The sequence below is a fragment of the Lepidochelys olivacea genome (genome assembly GCF_965140295.1).
Source record: "Lepidochelys olivacea isolate rLepOli2 genome assembly, chromosome: 3".
Classification (NCBI taxonomy): domain Eukaryota; kingdom Metazoa; phylum Chordata; order Testudines; family Cheloniidae; genus Lepidochelys; species Lepidochelys olivacea.
In genome coordinates this window covers 128,282,641-128,309,167 of record NC_140413.1, presented here as the reverse complement: position 1 = coordinate 128,309,167, position 26,527 = coordinate 128,282,641, and the positions used below count along the sequence as shown (strand labels likewise).

The window sequence follows — 26,527 nt, the reverse complement described above, 5'->3', positions numbered from 1 at the left end:
AGGGGTGACAGTGGACGAGAAGCTGGATATGAGTCAGCAGTGTGCCCTTGTTGCCAAGAAGGCCAATGGCATTTTGGGATGTATAAGTAGGGGCATAGCGAGCAGATCGAGGGACGTGATCGTTCCCCTCTATTCGACATTGGTGAGGCCTCATCTGGAGTACTGTGTCCAGTTTTGGGCCCCACACTTCAAGAAGGATGTGGATAAATTGGAGAGAGTCCAGCGAAGGGCAACAAAAATGATTAGGGGACTGGAACACATGACTTATGAGGAGAGGCTGAGGGAGCTGGGATTGTTTAGCCTGCAGAAGAGAAGAATGAGGGGGGATTTGATAGCTGCTTTCAACTACCTGAAAGGGGGTTCCAAAGAGGATGGCTCTAGACTGTTCTCAATGGTAGCAGATGACAGAACGAGGAGTAATGGTCTAAAGTTGCAGTGGGGGAGGTTTAGATTGGATATTAGGAAAAACTTTTTCACTAAGAGGGTGGTGAAACACTGGAATGCGTTACCTAGGGAGGTGGTAGAATCTCCTTCCTTAGAGGTTTTTAAGGTCAGGCTTGACAAAGCCCTGGCTGGGATGATTTAACTGGGAATTGGTCCTGCTTTGAGCAGGGGGTTGGACTAGATGACCTTCTGGGGTCCCTTCCAACCCTGATATTCTATGATTCTATGATCTCCTTGAATTTGCAGCAAGTCTGAATAAATAACTCGGAGCTGTGACCTACCCCATTCATCTCAAGAGAGTGCTAATTCAGATGCCAACGATGTTACTTTAACTGACAACTTTAACTATTTCATTGTTGATCAAAGCATGTAAGAAGGGAAAAAAAGTGTCATATCATGAAATGTGCACAATGGACCCTGAGTAACTTGGATGGCAGGGGGAGCATGATTGGTTGCATTTCCAGAAAAGGGGCTCAGATTTCAAAAGTCTGGGAAATACTGATATCAGGAATTTAAAATATTAGTGATTTGGTTATAGTCTAAACATCCTTCCCTAGCAGTTTAAATGTAATCATTACTGAAGTAATTTTTTCTTATTTTTATTTTCAGGTATTTTGGACTCTCTCACCTTCTCTCCCATTCCCTATGAGACCTACTGACTTATCCTTAATACTTCGCAGAGAATGACCGTCAAGGCCGATTCCCCACTCTGGCACTTTGAGTACAGAAGAGAGGGGCTTGCAAGGATTCTAAAAATTAATACTGGCCACTCCAGGCTTGTATTAAACTCCCACGGTTATAGCTTTTCTCTGACCTTGCATGGGTAGATGCTGCTACCACCCAAGTGCAAAAACCCCTTTGAGAGCCCAGAAAGGTGCACTTGGGAAATCCTTCCCATAGAGTACCCTCAAGCCCTTTCATATACACCCCCCCCTCCACCCCGGGAAGAGCTGAGAAAGAAAACAAAGAAAATCAGCTGTTGCTACCAGCTTATTAAACAACATATGCACACACCTCTTAGGACTCAAAATCCAATCCTGTTCTTAAAAAAGGTAAATTTTATTAAAAACAAAAAGAAAGAAAATACATTGAAAACTCAGGCGATTGCTAGACTAAAAAAAACCCATTTACAAAAATTCAGCATAAAGAATAACCTTCTTGAGGTCCAGCTTAAACGTTATAAGCAAAACAAAAGCATTTGGAGTTAGCACAGAGGAGTCCACAAGCCATAAAGAAATAAAAATAAATAAACCTAATCGTGCCTTCCTAAAGATTTCCTGATCTACTTACATATCTGGGGGTTTCAAATGAGTAGTTTCTAGGTATGACAAAGCCTTGGCTGGGATGATTTAGTTGGTGTTGGTCCTGCTTTGAGCAGGATGTTGGACTAGATGACCTCCTGAGGTCTCTTCTAATTTTATAGCTAAGTGGTTGGGTGGGTGTCCATAAAAGGGAGCTACCTTCCCTCCCCCCTTCATTTATCACAATGACCACTTTCCACTTCTAGTGTAAAGGCTAATTTTTTCTTGGTGGTGAATTCCCAACTGTGCACTACTTTGAGATATAATGGCCATAATCTTATCAAAAAGACCCTGCTAGACCACAAGGATGTGGCTTTGAAAAAAATCTGTGTGTATACACACACACACACCCATGAGGCAAAATACAAAATGGGCTACATGCAGAGCCGGGGCACAGGTCAGAGGCTATGCTACACGCACAGACTGCATTGGATATGCTTCTTCCTCATGCCTCTTCTCCCTCCCCATCTATCCTTGACTATCCTCTTCCTGCATTGAGCTCACCCACTGGTCTCATTTGTCTAGTAAATGGCCTGTATTTTTGACTGCCTGGGACTGTTATTACTTATACTCAACTGGGAAAAACGAAGCCATAGGGGATGCTTTCAGCATTCCAAGTGGCTTGGGCCAGGCCCAGTCTATCCCTCCATGAACAAAAGCTGCATTCTTTTCCGTTGGCTGAAAAGAGTTGCAAACTCGTTGCCCACTGGGGGAACAAAAAGCCTTTTCCAGTAACCAGCCCACGCCTCACAATCTGTAGCGGTTTGGAAAAGCACTTCAGTAAAATAGCTTCATTGATGAATATTTTCAAACAAATTAAACATTATTGTGAGCATTCCAGGACTAATTATGGGTTTCTAAGCCCTGGCTAAGATGAAGAACAGCCTTTCTTTGTGGTGTAGCTGCAGCCAAGGCATGAAGCTATGTGTGGACAATAAAATAAGTAAATATATACATATATACACATAAAACCAAATTTCAACAAAGGCTGAGGTTTAGTTTAAGAGTTGGCCAAAGAGGCATGATAGTTAAGTGTTCCTTTTTTTAAAATTCCAAGCTGATTTGCATAAGTGTAAACAATTACAGTTCCATTTAAGTCCCCAGGAGCTCAGAACCTCTGCAAAAAAATCAAACCACTTACTTAGGGGTAATATTTTCAGAAGCACATACCTGACCTAAATCCCATTTTCAAAAGTGATTTAGAGTCAATTTCCAAAGGTATTTAGGAACCCTAAGATGCAAGCAGGCACCTAGTGAGATTTCAAAAGCACCAAATCAGGTTAGATGTCTAATACACATTGATTAATTGAATTCTGGAATTTAGGTCCAGATCCGGGGAGTAGAGCATCTAAATACCTTTGAGGATCTGGGCGTGGGGCCAGATTTACAAAGGCATTTAAGCACCTAAAGAAGTAGACAGGTGCCTAGTACTACAACAACTTGAGATTTAGGTGTCTAACTCCCACTGTCTTTCTGCATCTTTCTGCACCTAAATACCATGATAAATCTGGCCCTTAGTGACTTGTCCACATTCATATAGCAAAATAAATTGCATTGCTGGGAAAGATGTAATGTATACTCCTTGTTATGGACTGCATTTTCTGATGCCTATGGTGCTGCGCATTTTAATGGCAATAAAATGACTGTCTCTAGAGCTGTGGTCTTCATGGCATGAACTATAGAACAAGGAGCACTTTAATCACAGAGCGAGTGAAGCAGCAATGCTAGAGCGTGCCCAAAAGGAACCGCTGAACTCTAAGCTGTATACATATTTTGGCTTTATTAAGGGTTTTACCTTATTTTAGGAGTCTCTTATCCAGACTGTACACTGGTTATGATTTTATAATTGTTACCCTTAATTTGCTTGGATTTTCATAATAAAACATCACTTCCTCTATGACACATTAGCCCTTAGGTTATTATTAGTGCTACCCTGACAGAGCATAGTTCCATCTAGATACTTCTGTGGTTCCATTACTGTATTATCTGGAAAAAGAAAAGGAGTACTTGTGGCACCTTAGAGACTAACAAATTTGTTAGTCTCTAAGGTGCCACAAGTACTCCTTTTCTTTTTGCGAATACAGGCTGCGAATACACGGCTGCTACTCTGAAACCTGTATTATCTGAACATCCAAGAAACACTAATAAACTTATTCTCGCCACACTCCTATGAGGGGTTTTCCATGGGTCCCATAACACAGTTTGAACACAAACTGATCTGGTCTACACAGGTACAACTAAACCATGTTACACCATAGTTAGGACACAACCATGTTATTACTCCACTGAGCCACACACCCAGTACATTAACCACGCAGCCATCTATCATCTCTGTGGTAACTGGGGGCTCTAGCACAGTGGTGATTTTAGAGTAGACAAGGCCTTATGGCTAGAAAAGAGGAATAAAAAGAAAAGCAGCTACCAGAAGAGTGAGAGAACTTAACTATTAAACGTAATAAGGGCACCTCTTTTAACTTACACCTTTTCCTGGTCCTCGGCATACACGTTACACCAATTTAGATCTCCCTGTTTCCTTAAGAGGATGTGAGGGAATCGTACAGTGTTACAGAGTCTAACTTACATTGCAGTATTAAAGCCATTTCAGTTCATGCTACAATTTAGAAGCAGTCTGTCTCCCCCACTCACATCCCTCTGTAAAAATAAAGGGACATCAAATACAACACTAAGATTGAGGAATCAAACCCTTATAAGCAGGAAATTCCAAAACCAAAGGTTTCTAGAGTAATGTTAACTTTGCTGCACTGCATATCCTGTACATGTTATGATATAGATCAAACAGAGTAATGCACTAAGGTAACAAGGAAAACAGGAATAGAAAATGCTACATATGTGCAATCTGGCAGAGTTAATGTTAATGTAGAAACTTAAACTTTTGATATTTGCTGACACTTGAAGACTTGACTTCTCAACCTTAACAATACATTATTGCTAGTTTTTGTATCATGTAGATTTTGTAAATAAATACCTAGCTTTGAAGAAAAGCCTCAGCAAGGAAATAATAGTTTAGGAGGTAAGGTTTCAGAGTAGCAGCTGTGTTAGTCTGTATTCGCAAAAAGAAAGGGAGTACTTGTGGCACCTTAGAGACTAACCAATTTATTTGACCATAAGCTTTTGTGAGCTACAGTGAATGCATCTGATGAAGTGAGCTGTAGCTCACGAAAGCTTATGCTCAAATAAATTGGTTAGTCTCTAAGGTGCCACAAGTACTCCTTTTCTTTTTGTCTGAAGGTAAAAGTACCTTAAGGCCAGATGTTCAAAGGTATTTAGGTATCTAAAGGTGCAGATAGGTGCCTAGTGGAATTTCAAAAGCACCTTGGTGCCTAACTCCCACATAATTTTATACTGTGCATTTCATTTTATATGCTAACATTACTCAGTCCAACCCTTTCTCCTCTGATTATTTTAGCAACCCTTGGACTTCATTATGTTCTCTATCCTGTCCACATGAAAATAAATTCCCACCCAGAAGATGACTAGCTTTTTCCTGTGTTATGGCTAAAATCAGGTAAAGTCAATCCAGGAATTTTAATCTGGCCGCATTATTAGGAAAATGAGTTTTCTCACATCACACAATTACAATGCTAATGTACTGAAGGTCAGAGGTAATACCAGAGCACCACGTGTAATGGAGCAGCAGGTATACATTCAAGAGTGAAATTCCAATAGTAGTATGCTATATAATCTCTCGATAAATATTTATGCTTGTGAAAGTTAAGAGACTCAGAGCACTATAAACTAAAGTCTTTCAGATAGGCAAATGCAATTTAAGCCTCCTCACAGAGACCCACCAATGACCTCTATCCCAGGCTAGAGGTAGTACGATCCCTAGAGACAAAAAGTCATAGTGAATCACTGGCCTCTGCTGAGCAGTCAAACAGCACATAACACACATTAATAAAACCCAACTACATACCTCACGATCTGTTTTGATCTGTAATGTTATTTGAAATTGCTTAAGACTCCTCCCTCAATGTCATTTCATTCACAAACCTCAACCCACCATCCTACACATTCAGCACAGGAAAGATGGCAAAAGCAGCTAGAAGAAGCCTGGTCTAGTAGTTAAAGCATGGTACTTTAAGTTAGGTTGTGTGGGTCCTGTTTTTTTCTTGAGGGAATAGGAATGGGTTAGGAATAACCCAATACTAGGGAGAGGAGACCAAGTCAGCAAGATACGTGCCTAATTTTAACCCAAACATCAAACCAAATATTCCCACCAAATTTCAGATATTGAAATGAAACAGAGTAATTAAAGACTTGTGTTTTTTACTGAACTAATAGGACAGAGATTCAGCCCTTCCAGTGCGAACTGTCCAGGATCCGTGCACTGTTGATTTCATTTACTTATTTCCCAATGCTAAACATTTGCTCTAAAACTCTGTCTTGCTGTTGCTCCCCTAAAAAGCATAATATATTTCTATGCCATGCCATCCATCATGCTTGGTAGCTGTTTTCAATACCTGTTATCGTCTCTGGAACAAGAACATTATCAGCAAGTTTATGGCTTTGCTAATACCATATTGAGGAGTGTTTATTTTAACTGGCAGTTTACATCTTAAAGCATGGCTTTATGACAACAAGATACATTTCATCTGAGGAACTCATTAATAATACTTTAATCCACAGGAGCCTTAGCTTTTATTTTGATTTGCTTGACACTGGCAGATTTCTTTTCTTGACTTGTCCTCTCTGAACTTGCCGAGCACGAGTTCCGAATCCCAAGGATTGCAGTGATTCCGCTAAGTACTTCTGGCAGGGGGAGATGCACAGCATCACCAGCAATTTAGCGTTGCCCCCTAAAAACAGTAAAAACACACACACACACAAACACACTTATTTTCAATAAGTTTTTAAATACTGACCTGCTGAACTGCACAGAAGCCAGAGTAGGCTGCTATCAATTCTATGAATCAGAGCACTATACAAACAGAGCTGTTGAAAGCATATGGGCACTATAGTAAAGCCATATGGGACTGTCTCATTTAGCTAGCTGATCATTTGCTGTTATTTTTCACCATTTGTAATATAGAACTTTCTGCCCCTTTCACTAACAAGTCTACGAATACATTTTGGGTATCAGTGCTCTGTTGTAGTTGTAATATCAGCATATCTAAAAGCTGAAGAGATCACTTGTATCTAAGTACTGCAAAAAAGGAAGCTTTAACTGTCAAGAGCTCATGGTGGAAGTTTAAGGACATTCCCAAAATTATGCATGGGAATAACTGACATGACTGGTTGTGTCACAGGATGGAAACTGTAGCTCAGAGTTTAGGTAACATGTCCAAAGTCCTACAACATGTCAGTATTACAACTTGCATTTTAACCCAGATCGCCTGACTCACCGGCCAATGCAAATCCCTTCACCACTCACTGTCTCACTTTCCAGAATTTGAAAACAGGCAAATTTTATCCCTCTCAAAAAAAAAAAAAAAAAAAAAAAAGTTACTGCAGATATATTGCTAAGCTTCAATATTTTGCCTTCAATATTTTCCCAAGGTTGTAATGCAGGAAGAGGTGAATTTAGAATTCTGTGGCAAAAAATCCTCTTGGAAAATCTGTGCTCGTTATTCTAGTCACCACACCTGAGATTCAATCGGGCAGCTCAAGAGCTAAAAGCATAAATTGGAACAGCTTGAGCTGAATCTCACTATCTAGGGGCCGTAAGAGAATCATATGCTCCGTGGATAGGACACAGAACGGGACCTGTAACACACACTCACCAGTGGCTTACACTGATTTTTTCTATCACTACCGTACACATGGATGAAATGTTAGAGTAGAGCAGCCCATCCGAATACCAAAAGAAGCTGCAACGCTTAAGTGGATGCTGAAGTGTCTCCATTTATTGTTTTGGTATTGTGCATTCTGGGCAACAAGAACAGCCATGAAATCTGCAAATTTCTGACACACATTATATCAACTAAACCCTGGAAGAGTTAAACTTAACTTTTACAACTTACTTGATATTAAACCTTAAATTAATGAATTAAACTTCACGACATCTTATGGAGGTAGGTCACCGTTATCAGTGTAAGCAGTGTCAGGATGAGCTCCACCCTGACATCTGGTGGTGAGGTGTGGCAAATTGTGGAAAAGAACTTCTGGGGCCGATCTCATTTGCATAGGCACACCCACCCCACCTAGAATGAGGCCATAGCTGCCCAAATGGTCACTCTGGCTGCTGTGGGATCCCCAGTGTCTCTGTTATTGGGGCAGGAAGAATAAATTGTTATTACCCTGATTATGGGAACTGTGCTTGGAACTGTACTTGGCCTTTTGTTATGATGGAGGGACTCACCATCAACTAAGTAGCACTCGCTAGGCAAGGGTCATGGGTTTTAAAACTCTGTGACTGGAGAGAGGCTGGGGACAAGTATTAATACTTAGTGGCAGGGGCCCCTTGGTGAGGGCCTTACATGCTAATTGCACTTCCGCCTCTCTCCACTGTGGAATATCAGAGCTAATTTTGATTTCATTAGGAGTCTAGTTACAGGCTGCTGAGCTCACTTTGGGCTAATGGTGCACCAGCACTGAGGCTCTCCTACTGCAAGCTGAATTCACCAAAGAGCTGAACTGACTAAGAGCTGAAATCACTGAGTGTTGTGTTAAGTACTGGGGGAGCCTGAAGATATATTGTGGAGCAGTTTGTGGGACGGCTGGAATGCCTTGTGGACATGCCGGTGGAGCAGTTCGTGGGACGGCGGGAGCTGCTTGTGGGACGCGGAGCGGAGCTGAGCGAAGGAGTTTGTGGGGCGGCTGGCGGAGCGAAGGCCTATGGAGCTGTGGGGCGGTCAGCTTCAGATCATGTAAGGTGCCTCTTACCCCTGTCCCATCTCTACCCAGGTTGGGAGGTAAAGCTCCGCAGATGAACTTTCGAACTCTGGGGCTGCCCTGACCAGGGACAGAGACTTTTGGGTCATTGGACTTTTGGGACTTTGGGTGATTTGGGGTTGCTGGACTCAAGAACCAAAGGGAAAGGGGCATGCCCCAGTTTGCTTGGGGTGGGTTTTTTGCTCATGGGTTGTGTTATGAATCCTGTTGGTGGTGTTTCCCCAACATAATGCCACATTGTTTCTCTCTGTTATTAAAAGGCTTTTTGCTACACTCAGACTATGTGCTTGCAAGAGGGGAAGTATTGCCTCTTGGAGGCGCCCAGCAGGGGTGGTATATATTTGTCCCAGGTCACTGGGTGGGGCCTCGAGCCGGTTTGCATTGTGTTATTGGAATGGATCCCCTAGATACTGAACCCGGCCCTTGTTGCTGCCAACTCTGACGGGCAGAAGGGTTACATCAGTTACCAATTTACTAATGAGAAAACCAAGACTCAGGAAAGTTAAATGTCTTAAGCAAATCAGTGAGATGAGACTCCAGAACAGAACCCCAGAGTTCTGATTCCTTGTGCTATAGCCTCCCACACAACATTGCTCCACACCATACCCTTACAACCTTTGTTCTACCACACTACACAACATCAATGGGAAAAGATCAACACACACACACAAAACAACAAAAATTAATTACTTTCCTAACAAAATGTGAAAAAAAGTTTGGAAGAAGAAATGTAACTCAATATTGTTACATAAAAGGCAAAAGAAATAATCACCTATGGAGTCCTGTAGTAGGTGGGTAAGTTTGCTGTTTCTATACGGAATGTGAGAGCGCTGCTCTGCTATTGCTCCAAGTACATCTGACAGAGCAGATAAGCTACGGTTAATGAACGAGGTCTCTCTCAGGGCTACTCCTGTCACTCCAGACATACCTAATGCAATACAAGGAAACAACAGTCAGAATAATCAAAGCTTCCTTGTCACCTTCAGGCATGTGCTAAGCTCGATGTACAAAAGCTCTATGCCTTGTATATCACTTGGACCTGAAGTGTAACTTTTTTGTTTTAATAACACATTTAAAGACAAGTGATAAACATGTTTTACTATCTCTCTTAGGTACTTACATGGCCCCCACTATTGTCGTATCTGAGCACCTCATAATCTTTGATGTATTTAACTAAACTGTCTTTTGCAAAAAATATCCAATATCCATGTTCACATATATATATTGTGACAGGGTCAGGCCAGACGGCTACCAGAGAGTGATAGAAGGCAGATATATTAGCCCCAGGTTAGGTAGGTCCCCTTTCCCTGGGTAAGGTAAGAGGGAAGGTTCCAGAACAATCAGGAACCTTCTGGAGACAATTAAGACTGACAGGGTAATTAGAACACCTACAGCCAATCAAGAAGCTGCTAGAATCAATTAAGGCAGGCTAATCAGGGCACCTGGGTTTAAAAAGGAGCTCACTTCAGCTTGTGATGTGTGTGAGAGGAGCTGGGAACAAGAGGCACTAGGAGCTGAGAGTGAGAACGCATACTGTTGGAGGACTGAGGAGTACAAGCATCATCAGACACCAGAAGGGAGGTTCTATGGTGAGGATAAAGAAGGTGTTGGGAGGAGGCCATGGGGAAGTAGCCCAGGGAGTTGTAGCTGTTGCACAGCTATTCCAGGAGGCACTCTAAACAGCTGCATACCACAGGACCCTGAGCTGGAACCCGGAGTAGAGGGCGGGCCCGGATTCCCCCTAAACCTCCCAACTCCTGGTCAGACACAGGAGGAGTTGACCTGGACTGTGGGTTCATGAAAATGGCCAAACTGAGGGCAGCTGTGAAGGTCCAAGGAGAGCAAATCCGCCAATAAGCGCAAGACCCACCAAGGTAGAGGAGGAACTTTGTCACACTATATATATATATTAAAAAGTCAGAATACATTATACTGTATATTTTTTCCTGACTTCACTCGCTCACATAAAATGTGAAAATACAAGTGAAAGCCACTCTTCCTGTTATGAATACCACATATCCCAAATACAGGAAGAAAAAGTACTGCTAATACCATTGACAGAATTATTATTAAGTCAAATCAATATAAATGGGGAAAAATACATTAATATATGAAGAAGTTACATAGTTTTAGCCATACAGGATTTGTTAGCGAGAATATTGCCTTATAAAGCACATTTTGCCTTGAAAAATTCAAAAATATTTTATTAATTTAAATAGATAAACAAACCACACACAGGACTCACATCACCCTCCACTGAAAGGCAGCCACCTCTGAGGTGAAATCCAGCAGCTGTTTAAGAATGCACAGTAGCATCGCATTGTTCAATAACACATAGCAATACTCTATTTTTATGAAAAGTACTACAGAATCTTGGATGATCACAGGTGGTCTGAGACCTTGCTTTTATTTCTCATCTATACTTCTCCAGTTGTACAATATCTTCTGTATCCACACTTGTCAGTACCAGGGCACTGAATCAAGTGCTAATTCAGAGAGAAGATTGGAAGACAATTCAGCAGGACAGTATCCCTTAAGTCATTGGGTATTGGTTCACAGTGATTCAGAAGGAAAAGTGCTATCTCTTATCATTTCCTACAGTAGGTAGCTGTCTAATGAACATTTCTCATGGGAGAACTGAACTGGCATTAAACTGATAGGATCACAGCTCAAGATGGTATACCAACAAGCAAAAAGACTGTATACTGGACATGAAGGTAGCTATTAATGTGCTTCTACAAGTATTTACAGTATGATCTTAGATAGTAGTTTTGCATAAGGGGCGAGGGTGTCCTTTTATCTCTAGCCCAATGTAAGAGTTGGAGCATAGTTGCACTGCCTCAATAGTAACCCAGGAAAGGTTGCCTCTAAAGCCTGGTCTACACACAAAGTTGCACCAGTTTAACTAAATCAATGTAACATCACAGCTTAGTTTAACCTGTTACTGTTGTGTGTAAACAAGTCCTAGGAGGGAGAATTCCTTCCCTACTTTTCCGTTGCTCCCCGTGGGTAATAATCTGCTACCAGCACTTACCAATAGCAGATTAGTACCCTCCCCAACCTTTTCCATGCCTGCAGCTGAGATATGGGGAAGTCATGTAGTGACATTGGGGATGGGGGAGAAGAGGATCTTATTCCCCTTATGCCTTTGTGCGTAGGCCAAGCCCAAGATCTGACTCAAAACGTTTACCTATGTTTTTACAGCAAAGGCCACTCCAGACAGATTTATAAGGAAATTTGACAAGAGTTTGCTAAGAACTAACAATCTGGCTCATAGACAACAATGTGAAAACAAACTACAATCACTCTAGATGTCCCTTAGGAGACTTATCAAGCTAAGGAGAAAAGGTGCATGTCTGCATCAGACTCATGTACAATAAACACTTTAAAAACTATTTCTCACTTAAACTTGTCCCAAACCTCAACTTTCAAAAGATAATGTGCTAAAATCTGCTCTGAATTATACCTACGTAAATCCAGAGTAATTTTGCTGTCTTCAGATTTTCACCAGCATAGTTAAGAATAGAATCTAGCCCACTGCATACTTTGGGCCAGATCCCCAGCTGGTGCAAATCAGCATTGCTCCATTAACTTCGGTGCTGAAGTACATCATTTTACACCTGTTGAGGATCTGGTGTGTTGACTACACAGAGCAGCAAATGCTTGCCCTTGTCAAACTGAGGGAACAGACACAAGGTTTCTAACACCCCAGCAAATTAAAAAAATATATATATTCCATTATGTTTTTTATAGAATGAAAGTTAACAGTCACCAGCAGAAAGAACTCTTGGCAGTAACCTAAAGAATTCTTTCATAACACTGATTCAGTTTTCAAAACATTATTTCTGGAATGGTACATTTAGTGGTGTGGCTTTTCTTGGTAAGAAAGCTTGTCCTTTAGGAAATAATCAAGTTTTTTAAATTATTATGTGCATGGAGGAGGAGGAAAGTGCTTTGAAGAAACAATGAAAACAATATTATCTTTTCAATACACCAACTTCCTTCCAGATTTTTTCCACAAGCAGAAAGAAAAACCCACACACAGTGGTATGCTCATGACAAAGATTTAGTATATTTAAATAATTTATGCACTTTGATCATTTCTATAAAAAAATAAGAACATGCTAATTTTTATACATATTTTTGGACTGTAAAAAACACAGCTTTTAAAAACAGTCTGAACAAATAGTGCATGCACACCCTGCATGTCACCATGGGCCTGACTGTCCACTGAGTTGCTTCAGCTTGATGCCACCTGATCTTAATGAAGCCCCAGTGACATTAACACAGTGGTGAATTAGGCCCAATAACTTCATTTAAGTTTGGATGCATGTGTCTAAATCATCTCTTATGAAGAAACACAAATACTCAGTTAATAAGTTAAATGCAATTATTATCTCCATGGGATGGAAGGTTCTATGCTCTCAATTCAAAATAGCCTTGTCATAAAAAGGTCTGCGTACCAACACATTCACTGCCCGCCAAATCCACCAGCTGTAGTTTAGTTTTGATGTGCTTCAGTTTCTCAACAGATTCAAACTGTGCTGGAGAAGAGGCTCTGGAAGGAAAGATGAGTTTATCATCTTTCATTTGTTGAGGAAAGGTGCAGAAAAGCTCTTTACTTAGTTTTTGACTAGGCTGTTCATCTGTCCATAGAGGAGCTGGATGATGGAAACAAACAAATGAGGAAAGTTTATTTTTAACATCACAAAATAGGAAGCAAAAAAATGCAACAGTGATGGGTTAACCCAGTATCTTCTTTTCTCCATCTCTGCCTAATGAGCCACAAGCTACTTTAACAGTACCCCTACTTGTTCAGGTAGGTCACCTATTAATTATTATTATTTGTATTATCATAGTGCCTAGCAGCCCTAGTCAAAAGAGTCCTATTGTGTCAGATGCTGTATAAACACAGAAAAAAAGATACTCCCTGCCCCAAAGAGGTTAGTAGTCCTGGCCTTGGTTCTGCAGCCACAGTGGAAGAACCCAGACCTTGCAAGTCATCCTGCTCCTTAGCTGTAGCATTCTGGGACCTGATCTGTGTTTGGGGGACAGACAGATTCTTTGGTACAGGTCCTCCAGTGCTAGTTTCACTTCTGACATCTTGGCTAAGTGAGCATCTCTCCCACAGGCAGTAGGAATCTGTACAAAAGTCTTTTCACTGGGCAGTTTAGCTTTGACTTTCTTCTCCAGTGTCTTGCTTTATTCTTTCCTCTCCTTCTAGTCTGGAGTGGAGTAGCAACCTACTCATGACAGCATATGTCAGACAGAGCAGCTGTGTTGGCTTACATAGAAAAGAATGCTTCAGATGAGAAAGCATGAAAGTAAAATTTCTCTCTCATCCTTACTATAGGGCAAGGAACCAAAACAACCCTCTCCACACACACACAACAGAAGTTATTGACACAAAATCCTAAAGCTCTGGCTTTAAGTCCCATTTCCAAAGCTTAACTACCACTCCTAAGCTTTCTGATTTTATCTACTACTTATTTCTTCAGTGCCTACCATTTGGCAATTTGTCACACCTAGGTCTTAAGCAAGGTGTGTCTCTTATTACAGAGGCAGACAACACTGTCACAATTCCACTTTGAGGTTCCATTTTGTAGTGCTTCTTTACCTACCGTAATGCTCATTCAGCTATCATAACTCTTATTCTGTGATCCTGAAACTTGAGAGTCCTCCATCCATCCAACATATGGCAGAAATTCCTATTTGGCCTTGCTGTGAGGCTTAAAGAAGGGTAGTGCAGTAATTGGCATAGCATATCAGCTAATGAATGACTGAAAGAAGCCTGGACTAAACAAGATGGCTGGTGAGTTAAAATGGCTGCATTTTGTAATGTCTGCCTGATTGACAAAGATCTGGAGCTGGATAGATCTAACATCTGGACTGGTAGAGCTGCAGCATCCTAAGTAGCTGTGTCTTTTGGCAGGGGCTGCAGGTAAACGAGGGCACCGTTTGTTCTGTTTTGCTAATATCCTCTGTTTAATTTCCGATAGAGATCTGGAGAAAAAAGTTTTAAATATTTTCCACTTCCTAAAACCATATTGTTGTTGCAGGGTATGAAGGAGACAGACCACATGCTACAAATGGAGAGTCTAATTACAACATGAGTAAAAGGAAGAAAAGGAAACAAAGTTAACCCCACAAGTTCCAAAACTGCTCCTAATGCAACAGACTGGCAAACCTATATGTGACACTGAAAAGCAAGAAGGGACAACTACAATATAAGAATACAGGTTTTGCCATACTTGATAAGATCATTGGTTTGTTTGCTCTGGCAGGGACCAACTGAAAACCTCCTTAACACACCTAGCTAGTTGTGTAATGTAGCATGTAAAGAGAAAATCCTTTCTGTCCCAGTAGTGATCATCACATGCCCTGAAGCATACACTTTGTTTTAATCCTGATTTTAGCATATATAACTAAATAATAATTCCTTGTAAAATTATCCAGCTACACTATTTGATTCTGTTAGCTAGTAAGAGAAAATTGTACTAATAATACACCATTGACTGTTTCACACTGCATGCCCATTAAGTACGACAGCAGTGTGTAAAAATCATCACACAATGTTAGAAGTGTTAAGAAAACATCTCAAACACAGCAACATTAAGAGGCGTTCAGTCAATGCAGCCTAAAAGGTTAAATAGAAAAGAACAGGGGGTTTAAAGATTGTAGCAAGAGACAGTCAGAAGAGAGAAAAGAGCAAAAAGAAAATCCCTCAACCCAGATACTGCATTTCTGACACAAATGGATCTAGATATATTTTAGCACTATCCTACTTACCAAAGCTGTCTGCAGAGACAGCCTTCATGGTTATGGTCAATGTCACTACCAGATGAGAGCGAGAGGAATGAGCATGCACCAGTGTTGGATGTTTGACCCTTAGCTGCAGACCTTTATCAACTAGCTGTAAGAATTCTAGAGCATTTTCAACAGTCCTGGCAAAACAAAATAGTGGTAGTTGATAGTAAAGGTGACATTAAAAATGTGGCAACTTGAACATGAATCTGATAATTTCCTCTTATGCCCCTCCCAGTTCCCAATCCTGTCTCCAAAATGCTCCCTTTGTTTCCTTTGCTACCTCTTAACTCCACAAGTTGCTGCCCTGCAGAATCTTTCAACTAGGGAATGTTCCATTTTAGCCCAAGATGAAGCTGTGCCTCATACTGAATATGCTGGCACGATGCACAGTTAACCCATGGAACTCATTGCCAGGGGACATTGTGAAGGCCAAAAGTATAAAACTGGGTTCAAAAAAAGAATTAGATAAGTTCAGGGAGGATCGGTCCATCAATAGCTATTAGTCAAGATGGTCAGGGATATAACCCCATGCACTACGTGTCCCTAAGCCTCTGACTGCCAGGAGCTGTTCACTCAAAATCTGCCCTGTTCTGTTCATTCTTTTCTGTAGCATCTGGTACCAGTCACGGTTGGAAGGCAGGACAGAGGGCTAGATGGACTATTGATCTGACCCAGTATGGCCATTCTTATGCTCTTAAGTAGCCTGGACACCTTATATCTAAAGTATACAGCCCCCACCAACATAGCACCTGAGCACCTCACAATATTTAATGCATGTGTGCTTACAACACCCCTGAGAGATAGGGAAATATTATCACCCCCATTTTACAGATAGGGAACTGAGACACAGAGAGGCAAAGTGACTTGCCCAGTCACACAGGAAGTCTGGGTCAGAGCAGGGAATTGCAGCTAATTCTTGGGAAAAGTTCAGTACTGTTGTTCATTGAACATGTCTCCTAGCTCAGGTATCCTCTTAACAGAAGGAAAAAGTCTAGGGATCACTAAGATTGACATAAAGAATGGAGACATGGATTTGAGAAACTCAGAAGGAGGATTCACCAGAGTGGGGGACACAAATGAGTTTCCATGTGGGCAATTTTTTAACTGGTGGTAGGTTTGCCAACTTGATTGACATGTGGAACCTGAAAAGAAGGAATAGAAAAAGATTTTCTCTAAGAGAAGTTTAAGTAAATGAACTATATCATATTGTAGATATGACACTTGCACATGGACAGGTTTTCAGGGACCAGTTGCTACGTAACGAAGCCATGTGGTAGTTAGGCTGAAAATTCAGCCCTGGATATTGTCTAATACCAACTTACACATTCAAGAAGGAAGAACATGAGGTTTGCCTGATTCAGTTGGATGTACATGTTAACAGGAAAACTTCCACTGTATTCTATTTAATGTATGGAGAAGCCAATGAGACCCAGTGGGCCAGTATATTTTAGATGAAATGTTATCACAAATGAGGATGTGTTTTTATTCAAAATGCCATGTGTTTACTTAGATTCCTGACAGCAGGGGTGGCCCTCCTCAACGGTTTCCTTGAGTTGTTTGGATTTGTTTTTCATTGTTAACCTTTTTTTGCATAATTATTAATATAGTCTGTTTACGAATTTGACTTTTTTGATGCTTTTATTGTAATCAAGATATAAATACTGAATACTTATTGATTGATTTAGATAAACATTTTCCAAAGGTGCTTATTCAAACCTCTACGCACCTTTGCCATGTATTGGAAATTAAAGAAATAAATATAGCAGTCACCCCAAGAACAAAGGAAACCCATTCCAGCCACAATTTCCAACCCTCATGGCACAAATCCCAGCCTGCAGTGCACCTTCCCCTCCCCAAAAGCCGGGGAAAAGAGATTGGTCAACAACTAGCCAGACAGAACTCCCTAGATCAAGTAGGCATAATGGCTATTTTTCAAGCATAAATTAAAGCAAGATTTTTGAGTCATTGGGACCCACAGTCAGAAGGTACCTGGACAGTGCAGTGAATTAGAGGCAGATAGATGGGCAATGGCAGAGGGCGCAACTGATAGTCCAATGTGCTGGGATGAGCTGTGTGGGCTGCCTCACTTGGGAGGAGGAAGTCTAAGAACTCAGAAGTGAGGAAGAAAGAGCCCATACAGTACTGGACTGGGAGCAAGAGTGTTTCCAGAGTGCTCCTAAAAGCACAGATGAATCTGAGCCCCAATTAGCCTTAATCCACTCCCTGCTTCTCTTTGCAGGAGTATAGAGTGCAGCTGAGGGTGCATTAATATGGGTAGAAATCAAATTTAACCCAAAGACTTTTGTATTCAGTTATCTGAAATTGAATTTTACTAGAATGAACCCTAAAAGTTTTGTGTTTAGCTGTAAATAAGTAAAAAGAAAAATAATAATTCCTAGATTACTATAGTGACTGTAATTCCATGGAGAGGAAAATCATAAATCCTAGATTCTGGAAAAAGCAATTTTACAGTTTCTCCGTGGGTTCCAATTTTGTATGAACAGTTCAATGGACAGAAAACATGTCAGTAGATACAAATAACTGCAGAGAAAGAATGATGTCTTTTCAACCCTCTCTCCAGAATACTGGCTGTATTTTATCAAGGTTTTCTGGCAATAATATAAAACCACATAAACAAATATCAAGTGGTTGCTTATGTTACTAAAACCCACAAGATAAAAATACTGCTGTCAATTATTTCCACTGAGAGTGCAGTTTGTTTTATTCCATGAAGGAAAAAGATACTTCTTGCTCTGACTTCCGATTCCTACTGAAGTAGCATAGAACAGCCTTTGACAGGCATTATGATTACAGATGTGTGAAAAAAAATCATGTTTCCACCAGCAACAGAACATTTTATAGTTTTGTCCTGAATTGTTCAGTATGCGGGACAGTTTTCAGAGAAGAAAATTAGTGTTTGCTCTCACAAACCTCTTATTGTTCTTGTCCTCAAAAAGACAACTACAGAATGATTTGCCCAAAGAACTTTTTCCTCAGTGTGTCACACTAGGTCCTTTGGGAATCCTCTAACACAGCGGTTCTCAAACTGTGCGTCATGACCCCATTTTAATGGTGTTTAATGCCAGGGCTGGCATTAGACTTGCTAGGACCTGAGGCCGAAGCTGAAGCCCAAACCGCATTGCCTGGGGCTGCAGCCAAAGCCCGAGGGCTTCAGCCCGCGGTGACGGGGCTCAGGTTACAGGCCTCTCGCCTAGGGCTGAATCCCTTTGGTTTTGGCCCCCCACGCCTAGGGCGGCAGAGCTTGGGCAGGCTCAGGCCCCACTCCTGAGATTGTGTAGTAATTTTTGTTGTCAGAAGGGGGTTGTGGTGCAATTAAGTTTGAGAACCCCTGCTTCTAACATTTTGTTGGGGTAGGAATGAAATGGCCAACACCTTCCTTCTACCTGCTATTGTCATCTTGCAGGTGCCACCATTGCAGCCTGTCCCCTCTAACTCTCCCCTATTTTTAATTGTGCTGTTTCAGCAGTCTGTGCAATAAGTTTGTTTAAGACAGGATAGTGGTCTTCACTTGTTAGGACATGATTTTTATCATCTACATTGTGTAGATAGGAGCCTTATGAAAAAAAAAGAAGGAAATATTATACATTGGCTGTGTGTACTGGGCATGTATATATAGTGGGCCTGATTCTCATTTACATCACTCTGGTAGTGTAGCTGCAGGTTATGCCCACTTTAAAGCCCTCCTGCACAGTCAGAACAGCTGTAAAGGAGACTCAAACCCACTATAAATATATGCTATAGAAAAAGGTTTATCTAAAAATATAAAGAACAGAAACTAGAAAGGATGGCTTAACAATCTACACCTTTGGTTTGAATGATATAGCCTCTCTGGGACCACAGGTTTAAATTCCAGCAGCGTCAACACTGCCTTAATCTTTCTAATGAGATAAGCAGAGTGCTAAAATATGTACTATGGGTAGGTATTTTGGGTGACCACATATAAAATGAAATCCTCTCTCTTCTGTGTGGATATTAAGGACTTATGACAGGGGTGCCAACCTGAACCTGAGAAGAAGCCAGAATTTACCAATGTACATTGCCAAAGAGCCACAGTAATACGTCAGCAGCTCCCCCCCAGCTCCCAGCACCTCCCACCTACCAGCAGTCCCACCAATCAGCACTTCCCCTTCCTCCCAATCAGCTGTTTTGTAGCATGCAGGAGGCTCTGGGTGGGAGGGGGAGGAGCGTGTGGGGGGGAGGGCACGGCAGACTCAGGGGAGGGTGCGGGAAGGGGTGCAGAGCCAGGGGTTGAGCAGTGAGCACCCCCTGGCACATTGGAAAGTTGGTGCCTGTAGCTCCAGCCCCGGAGTCGCTGTACTCCCTGTACAAGGAGCCGCATATTAACTTCTGAAGAGCTGCATGACTTTTATGACATTTTTCTTAAGAGTAGGGTTTGCTCTGGTGTATTTGAACGTAATTCCCTTCCTTGCCCTTATGGAAAAGTCTCACAGACTTTAACAGGAATTAAACCAACAGGGTTCTATAGAAGTTACTCCAAAATCCCACAGAATTTAATACAGAGTGCTATTCTTTCTATAAGTTTTTTCAATTATCCTATTTCATAAAATTCTAAACAATGGTCTAAAAAATCTACAAAAAGGTTATCATTTTCTATAAAGTTCTATCGGACTTTTTCACGGTGTTCCCATTTTTTGCAATGTGCTAAGAACTGCTTTGCCACTTGACTGCCATCCCTGCCTTACAGCTGACTGCATTTCAAACCTGCTGTACGTAGGGTACATACAATTGTTATAACACATCTTGGGAGGGAAGGTGGTATATAAATATAAAACAATATTTAACTGTTTTATTATTATTACTGCAGAATATTCAAATTGACACTGACGCCAACTGTGATCTAATTAACTGAATTCTTAGTGAAATATTAACAGTAAATGGAATCATCCAGTGCTTTTTTATGTTCTAGGGGAAGGAATGTATGCTTTGAAATACTCATCAGTGCCCACGATTATGTCTCCATGCCTTGTAGCTGACACATATTGTAACAACACGGTATCATGATCTTGCAATAATGGTTTACTTATTGTGCTGTGTACTCACTCATAGGTAAGTAATGGCACATCGCTCTTGCCTTCCTTGGTTGTGATAACGTCACGTTTAACACCGAATACTCTTCCACAGCTGTCTTTGGCCAGAAGATCAAAAATTTCATTATTATACACTTCTACAACAGAAACCTCAACCCAATGACTTCCTGGTGGCTTTTCTGAAATAAGCCTGAAAAGAATTACAGAAAAGAAAATGAAACACAGCTAAACTGGCTGAAATCAAATCCTAAGTAAACTATCCTTAAGAAACAGTTGCATCTCAGAACTAATTATAGTCTGATGAAAGTACTTATCAAACATCCAAAACCATGAGAGTATGTTGCCTTTTACGTTAATGTAAAGGTTGAAGAACAAGAGTGCATACACTTAAATTATAGAGTAAATATGTCACAAAGAGAAAATTACCTTATTTTGGCTGCATATACTATCTGTTCCTGGACTGTGGGCCTGATTCGAATGTCTTGTTACTATTGTGACCCCAATAACTCCTGGGATATGCCAAAGGATTTAAAACTCCAATTCCTAAGACCTAAAGAGCAGCATGTGTGTGTGAAGTATAGGGTTGTGAAAGCCCACTATTGTTGAGAGGATGGGGAAAAATGCACAAGACATTGGGGCTAAAATAAACCCAGAGAATTTATAAATTAAGCCCTTGTCTACACAGGACAATTTTCCCAGTTAAACACTCTAATATGAAAGTGGCCTTTTTTTGATGTAGTTTAGTTTAAACCCCTTCCCAAGCAACATAAGCTAAGCCAAGAAAAAAACACTCATGTATGAGAATATGAGTGTCCACACAGGGAATTATATCAGTATAACTATATTGGGTTTAATTCACCCCTTAGGTTATACTGAAGTAAGTTATCCCATATAGATAAGGCCTAAGTAGAAAAATATATATCCATGACCAAATGTTTTTCAAGTTCCAGAAAAAAACCTCACTCTCCTCCCTTATTTTAATGACTCCAATATGCAAACCAATAACTTATCCTCGTAAAATGTTAGAGGAGGTTTAAGAGTGTAGAATTAAAATTTAGACTCAAACTTAACTATGGATTTGCTACCAAAGCCACTATAATTAACTATCATCTTGAAAAGTTAAATCTGACTAGCAAGAATATCATGTGCTGAAGAACAGCTCTGTGTAAGATCAAAAGCTTGTCTTTTTTACCAACCGAAGTTGGCCCAATAAAAGATATTATCTCACCCACCTTGTCTCTCTAATATCCTGGGACAAACACAGCTACAACAATACTGCAAACATTTTTTCACCTTTGCATACAACTGTAATGTAAAAACTGGCACTCAAACTTTATTCTCATTCCCATGGTCAGCAATACCTGAACACTTCTTCTGTGGCTCTTGGAATAATTCCTAGCTCTGGTTCATCTTCTGTTGAAAGAGTGACATCATCCTCAGACTGTGGTCCCAACATTGTGTATGTCTTCCCACTCCCTGTTTGCCCATAAGCCATAATACACACATTGTATCTGAAAATCGAAAGGGCATTATTTTCTTATGCCATTTTTTTAACAAATGCATTTGGTATTTAAATGGTTAAACCAAAAAGTATTTGGAAAAATATGACTGATTACTTTAAAATATAATATAATAATAATAATACATATTTCCATGTGGCCTTTTTGTAGATCTCAAAACTTTTTGCTAACCTAACTTAAGTAACCCTCACAACATCCCTGAGGTGGATTTTTTTTTAAACAGATGGGAAAACTAAGGCATAAAAGAAATATAATTAATGTATGGTATACATACAAATTTGCAACAAAATAACGAAGGTGTAAATTAATACTAAATGCAATTCTGTTTGTGGACCTTTATTTCAGAATAAAAGTGGCTAAAATTGATTTAGTTAGAATAGTCCATTTGTTACATGCCCTGCCTAATGCCACTTTTTTTTTCTTCAAAACAAGAGTGCCCACATACAGATTTGGACTGAAATAACAAAACTGATTTTAATTCCCACCTTTTGTATTTATGTGTAGACCAGCCCTAAGTGAGTAGGCCATAAAATCATAGCACTAGAAAAGACCTCAATTGGTCATCTAGTCCGGTCCCCTGCACCCAAGGCGGGACTAAGTAATAACTAGGTAAAAAGAAAAGGAGTACTTGTGGCACCTTAGAGACTAACAAATTTATCTGAGCATAAGTTTTCGTGAGCTACAGCTCACTTAATAACTAGGTAGTAACTTAGTATTACCTTGTCAACAGAGCAAGTCAGTGGAAGAGCCAGGAATGGAAAGCCAGGGGTCCCAACTCCTAATGCTTCACTTCAGCCCACAGATAAAAGATAAGGAGCTTACTACCTGCTGTCTTGCACCATGGGTAGTCATTTATATCCTCACAAAGTGAGTGCAAAATGGCAGTTAACACGCTTCGTTAGTTTTAGTTTTGTTAGTAGTAAAAGCTAGGGCCTTGTCTCACTGCTAATAAAGGTGTGTTTTTCCTCAGAGTAACTAACGTTCATGAGCTATCCAGAGGTGAAAACACAATGGAGACAAGGTACTTGGTTTTACTGGGAGGTAAACTAGGTAACATGAACCACAGGCTGGGTATTGGGCTGACCTTGCCCAATTTACCTCATAGTAAAACTAAAGTGCCTTGTCTCCACTGTGCCTGGGGATAGCTCATTAGTTGCATAGAGATAAAAACAATGAAGACAAGGCCTAGGTCTGATAGGCAGAGTGTGAGGAAGCTTGTATTCCAACTAGGTGATAACTGAATCGTGAAGAGGATTAAAAAACATAGCTCTGTTAACCTGACATCTTTGTCTTGTATTAAACATGCTATTTCAGGCATGTGCCGGCAACAGAAAAGATGTGCTTTGGTGAGCTCCACTGACTCAGCTGTTATTTTTTAAAATTTGTTTATCTTTTCAGATCACAAAACTTGACATACTGATACTGACAGACACTGTAGAGAGCTATGTTCTCAGCTTACAAGTGACCTTGCTGTACCTAACAAAGTTTTTTAGAGTGGGGTTGGGAGGGTGAACACTGATAATAGAGCAGCTGACATGGGTAGGGAGCAGATCCTCAGCAGCAGTAAACAGTCATAGATCTGAGTCAATGGAACTATGACAGTTTACCCTGCTGAGGATCAGCCGCAGATGGGGAGCAAGTCTGCAAGATCGGAAAACAGTAATATCTAGAAATCTGGACTTTAGACTTGATGGACTAAAGGACTCAGACTACAATGGAAAACAAGGTAGAGAACATAACAAAAGTGGAAGGACTGGAAACTCAGGCTGCAAATCTTGAGGATGGGATTTCAAAAAACATTCATCGTTGGCCTAACTCTGTCTCTGAAGTCAATGGCAAAACTCCCACTAATTCGAGACAGGCCAATATGTTTTTGAAAATTCCACCCTGCACTGTCCGATCAAGACATAGGTTCTACAGGCCTGGTGACTGAACACAGAGTCTTAAAAATAAAATGGACATGCTTGGAAACAAAATTAGAGTCTTCAGTTTGTAGTTAACTGGGTTTCCTCAGGAAACAGAGGATGGAAGTCTGAAAGGTTTTGTTTGTTTGTTTGGTTTGGTTTTTTGAAGTATGGATATATAAAAGTTGCTAATTCCACATATTCCTGCTACCTCAGCTTCCCTCTTAGTCACTAGCCATTTACCCTTAAGAATTTCAGCATCATTGGCTAATGCCAGAACAATTCTAATACTTGTACAGATAATGGGATTAAATATAAGAGTTTGAAGACAAGTAGACTTGCATAACTTTGAGTATCAAGGATCTTGATTTGGGGTATAATTCAGTTATATGCCCTCTCTGCTAAAGCCAAAAAGAGCTTCACTGAGGTTTTTGCGACTAGTCACGGTGGTATTAAATCCAGATAGGCTAGATCTAGAACAAATTGTTGGTGTCTCAACAGAAGAACTAGAAGCAACTGACAGAATTAACACAGACTGAGTTTTATCTAGTTTACTTTGCTTATTTTTTGGTTATACCAGAGTGGCTATAAATGAACTATGATACCATTTTTATCCCCAAATTACTAATCTGCTAAAAATGTTGCTAAATCCTAATTTCTGTGCTTGAAGTTTTTCGCCCACATTTACTCACAAATCCGCACAGACACACCCCTGGAACCCTGACCTGGGGTATTTTATCTGCTACCCAAGATCCATAAACCTGGAAATCCTGGACGCCCCATCATCTCAGGCATTGGCACCCTGACAGCAGGATTGTCTGGCTACGTAGACTCCCTCCTCAGGCCCTACGCTACCAGCACTCCCAGCTATCTCCGAGACACCACTGACTTCCTGAGGAAACTACAATCCATCGGTGATCTTCCTGAAAACACCATCCTGGCCATTATGGATGTAGAAGCCCTCCACACCAACATTCCACACAAAGATGGACTACAAGCTGTCAGGAACAGTATACCGGATAATGTCACGGCAAATCTGGTGGCTGAACTTTGTGACTTTGTCCTCACCCATAACTATTTCACATTTGGGGACAATGTATACCTTCAAATCAGCGGCACTGCTATGGGTACCCGCATTGCCCCACAGTATGCCAACATTTTTATGGCTGACTTAGAACAATGCTTCCTCAGCTCTCATCTCCTAATGCCCCTACTCTACTTGTGCTATATTGATGACATCTTCATCATCTGGACTCATGGAAAAGAAGCCCTTGAGGAATTCCACCATGATTTCAACAATTTCCATCCCACCATCAACCTCAGCCTGGACCAGTCCACACAAGAGATCCACTTCCTGGACACTATGGTGCTAATAAGCGATGGTCACATAAACACCACCCTATATCGGAAACCTACTGACTGCTATTCCTACCTACATGCCTCCAGCTTTCATCCAGATCACACTACACCAGATCACACCATTGTCTACAGCCAAGCTCTACGATACAACCGCATTTGCTCCAACCCCTCAGAAAGAGACAAACACCTACAAGATCTCTATCAAGCATTCTTAAAACTACAGTACCCACCTGCTGAAGTGAAGAAACAGATTGACAGAGCCAGAAGAGTACCCAGAAGTCACCTACTACAGGACAGGCCCAACAAAGAAAATAACAGAACGCCACTAGCCATCACCTTCAGCCCCTAACTAAACCTCTCCAACGCATCATCAAGGATCTACAACCTATCCTGAAGGACAACCCAGCCCTCTCACAGATCTTGGGAGACAGGCCAGTCCTTGCTTACAGACAGCCCCCCAACCTGAAGCAAATACTCACCAGCAACCACACACCACACAACAGAACCACTAACCCAGGAACCTATCCTTGCAACAAAGCCCGTTGCCAACTGTGTCCACATATCTATTCAGGGGACACCATCACAGGGCCTAATCACATCAGCCACACTATCGGAGGCTCGTTCACCTGCACATCTACCAATGTGATATGTGCCAGCAATGCCCCGCTGCCATGTACATTGGTCAAACTGGACAGTCTCTGCATAAAAGAATAAATGGACACAAATCAGATGTCAAGAATTATAACATTCAAAAACCAGTTGGAGAACACTTCAATCTCTTTGGTCACTCGATTACAGACCTAAAAGTTGCAATTCTTCAACAAAAAAACTTCAAAAACAGACTCCAACGAGAGACTACTGAATTGGAATTAATTTGCAAACTGGATACAATTAACTTAGGCTTGAATAGAGACTGGGAGTGGATGGGTCATTACACAAGGTAAAACTATTTCCCCATGTTTATTTCACCCCCCCACCCCAGTTCCTCAGACATTCTTGTCAACTGCTGGAAATGGCCCACCTTGATTATCACTACAAAAGGTTTTTTCCCCCCGCTGTCCCGCTGGTAATAGCTCACCTTAAGTGATCACTCTCCTTACAGTGTGTATAGTAACACCCATTGTTTCATGTTCTCTATGTATATAAATCTCCCCACTGTATTTTCCACTGAATGCATCCGATGAAGTGAGCTGTAGCTCATGAAAGCTTATGCTCAAATAAATTGGTTAGTCTCTAAGGTGCCACAAGTACTCCTTTTCTTTTTGCGAATA

General features: G+C 40.9%; 1 protein-coding gene across 1 annotated transcript in view; it reads right to left on the bottom strand.

The window, feature by feature from the left end:
* Positions 1 to 4,955: 4,955 nt before the first annotated feature.
* KIF25 (kinesin family member 25) overlaps positions 4,956 to 26,527 on the bottom strand; it is a 72,029-nt gene continuing 50,457 nt past the window's right edge. Inside the window, exons 10-15 of the mRNA XM_084624840.1 lie at positions 21,835 to 21,984; positions 20,487 to 20,663; positions 15,387 to 15,541; positions 13,061 to 13,258; positions 9,370 to 9,525; positions 4,956 to 6,562 (exon numbers count right to left, since the gene is read on the bottom strand). Coding sequence (XP_084480966.1) covers positions 6,405 to 6,562; positions 9,370 to 9,525; positions 13,061 to 13,258; positions 15,387 to 15,541; positions 20,487 to 20,663; positions 21,835 to 21,984 — 994 coding nt within the window. The 3' untranslated portion in view covers positions 4,956 to 6,404. The remainder of the gene's footprint in view (positions 6,563 to 9,369; positions 9,526 to 13,060; positions 13,259 to 15,386; positions 15,542 to 20,486; positions 20,664 to 21,834; positions 21,985 to 26,527) is intronic.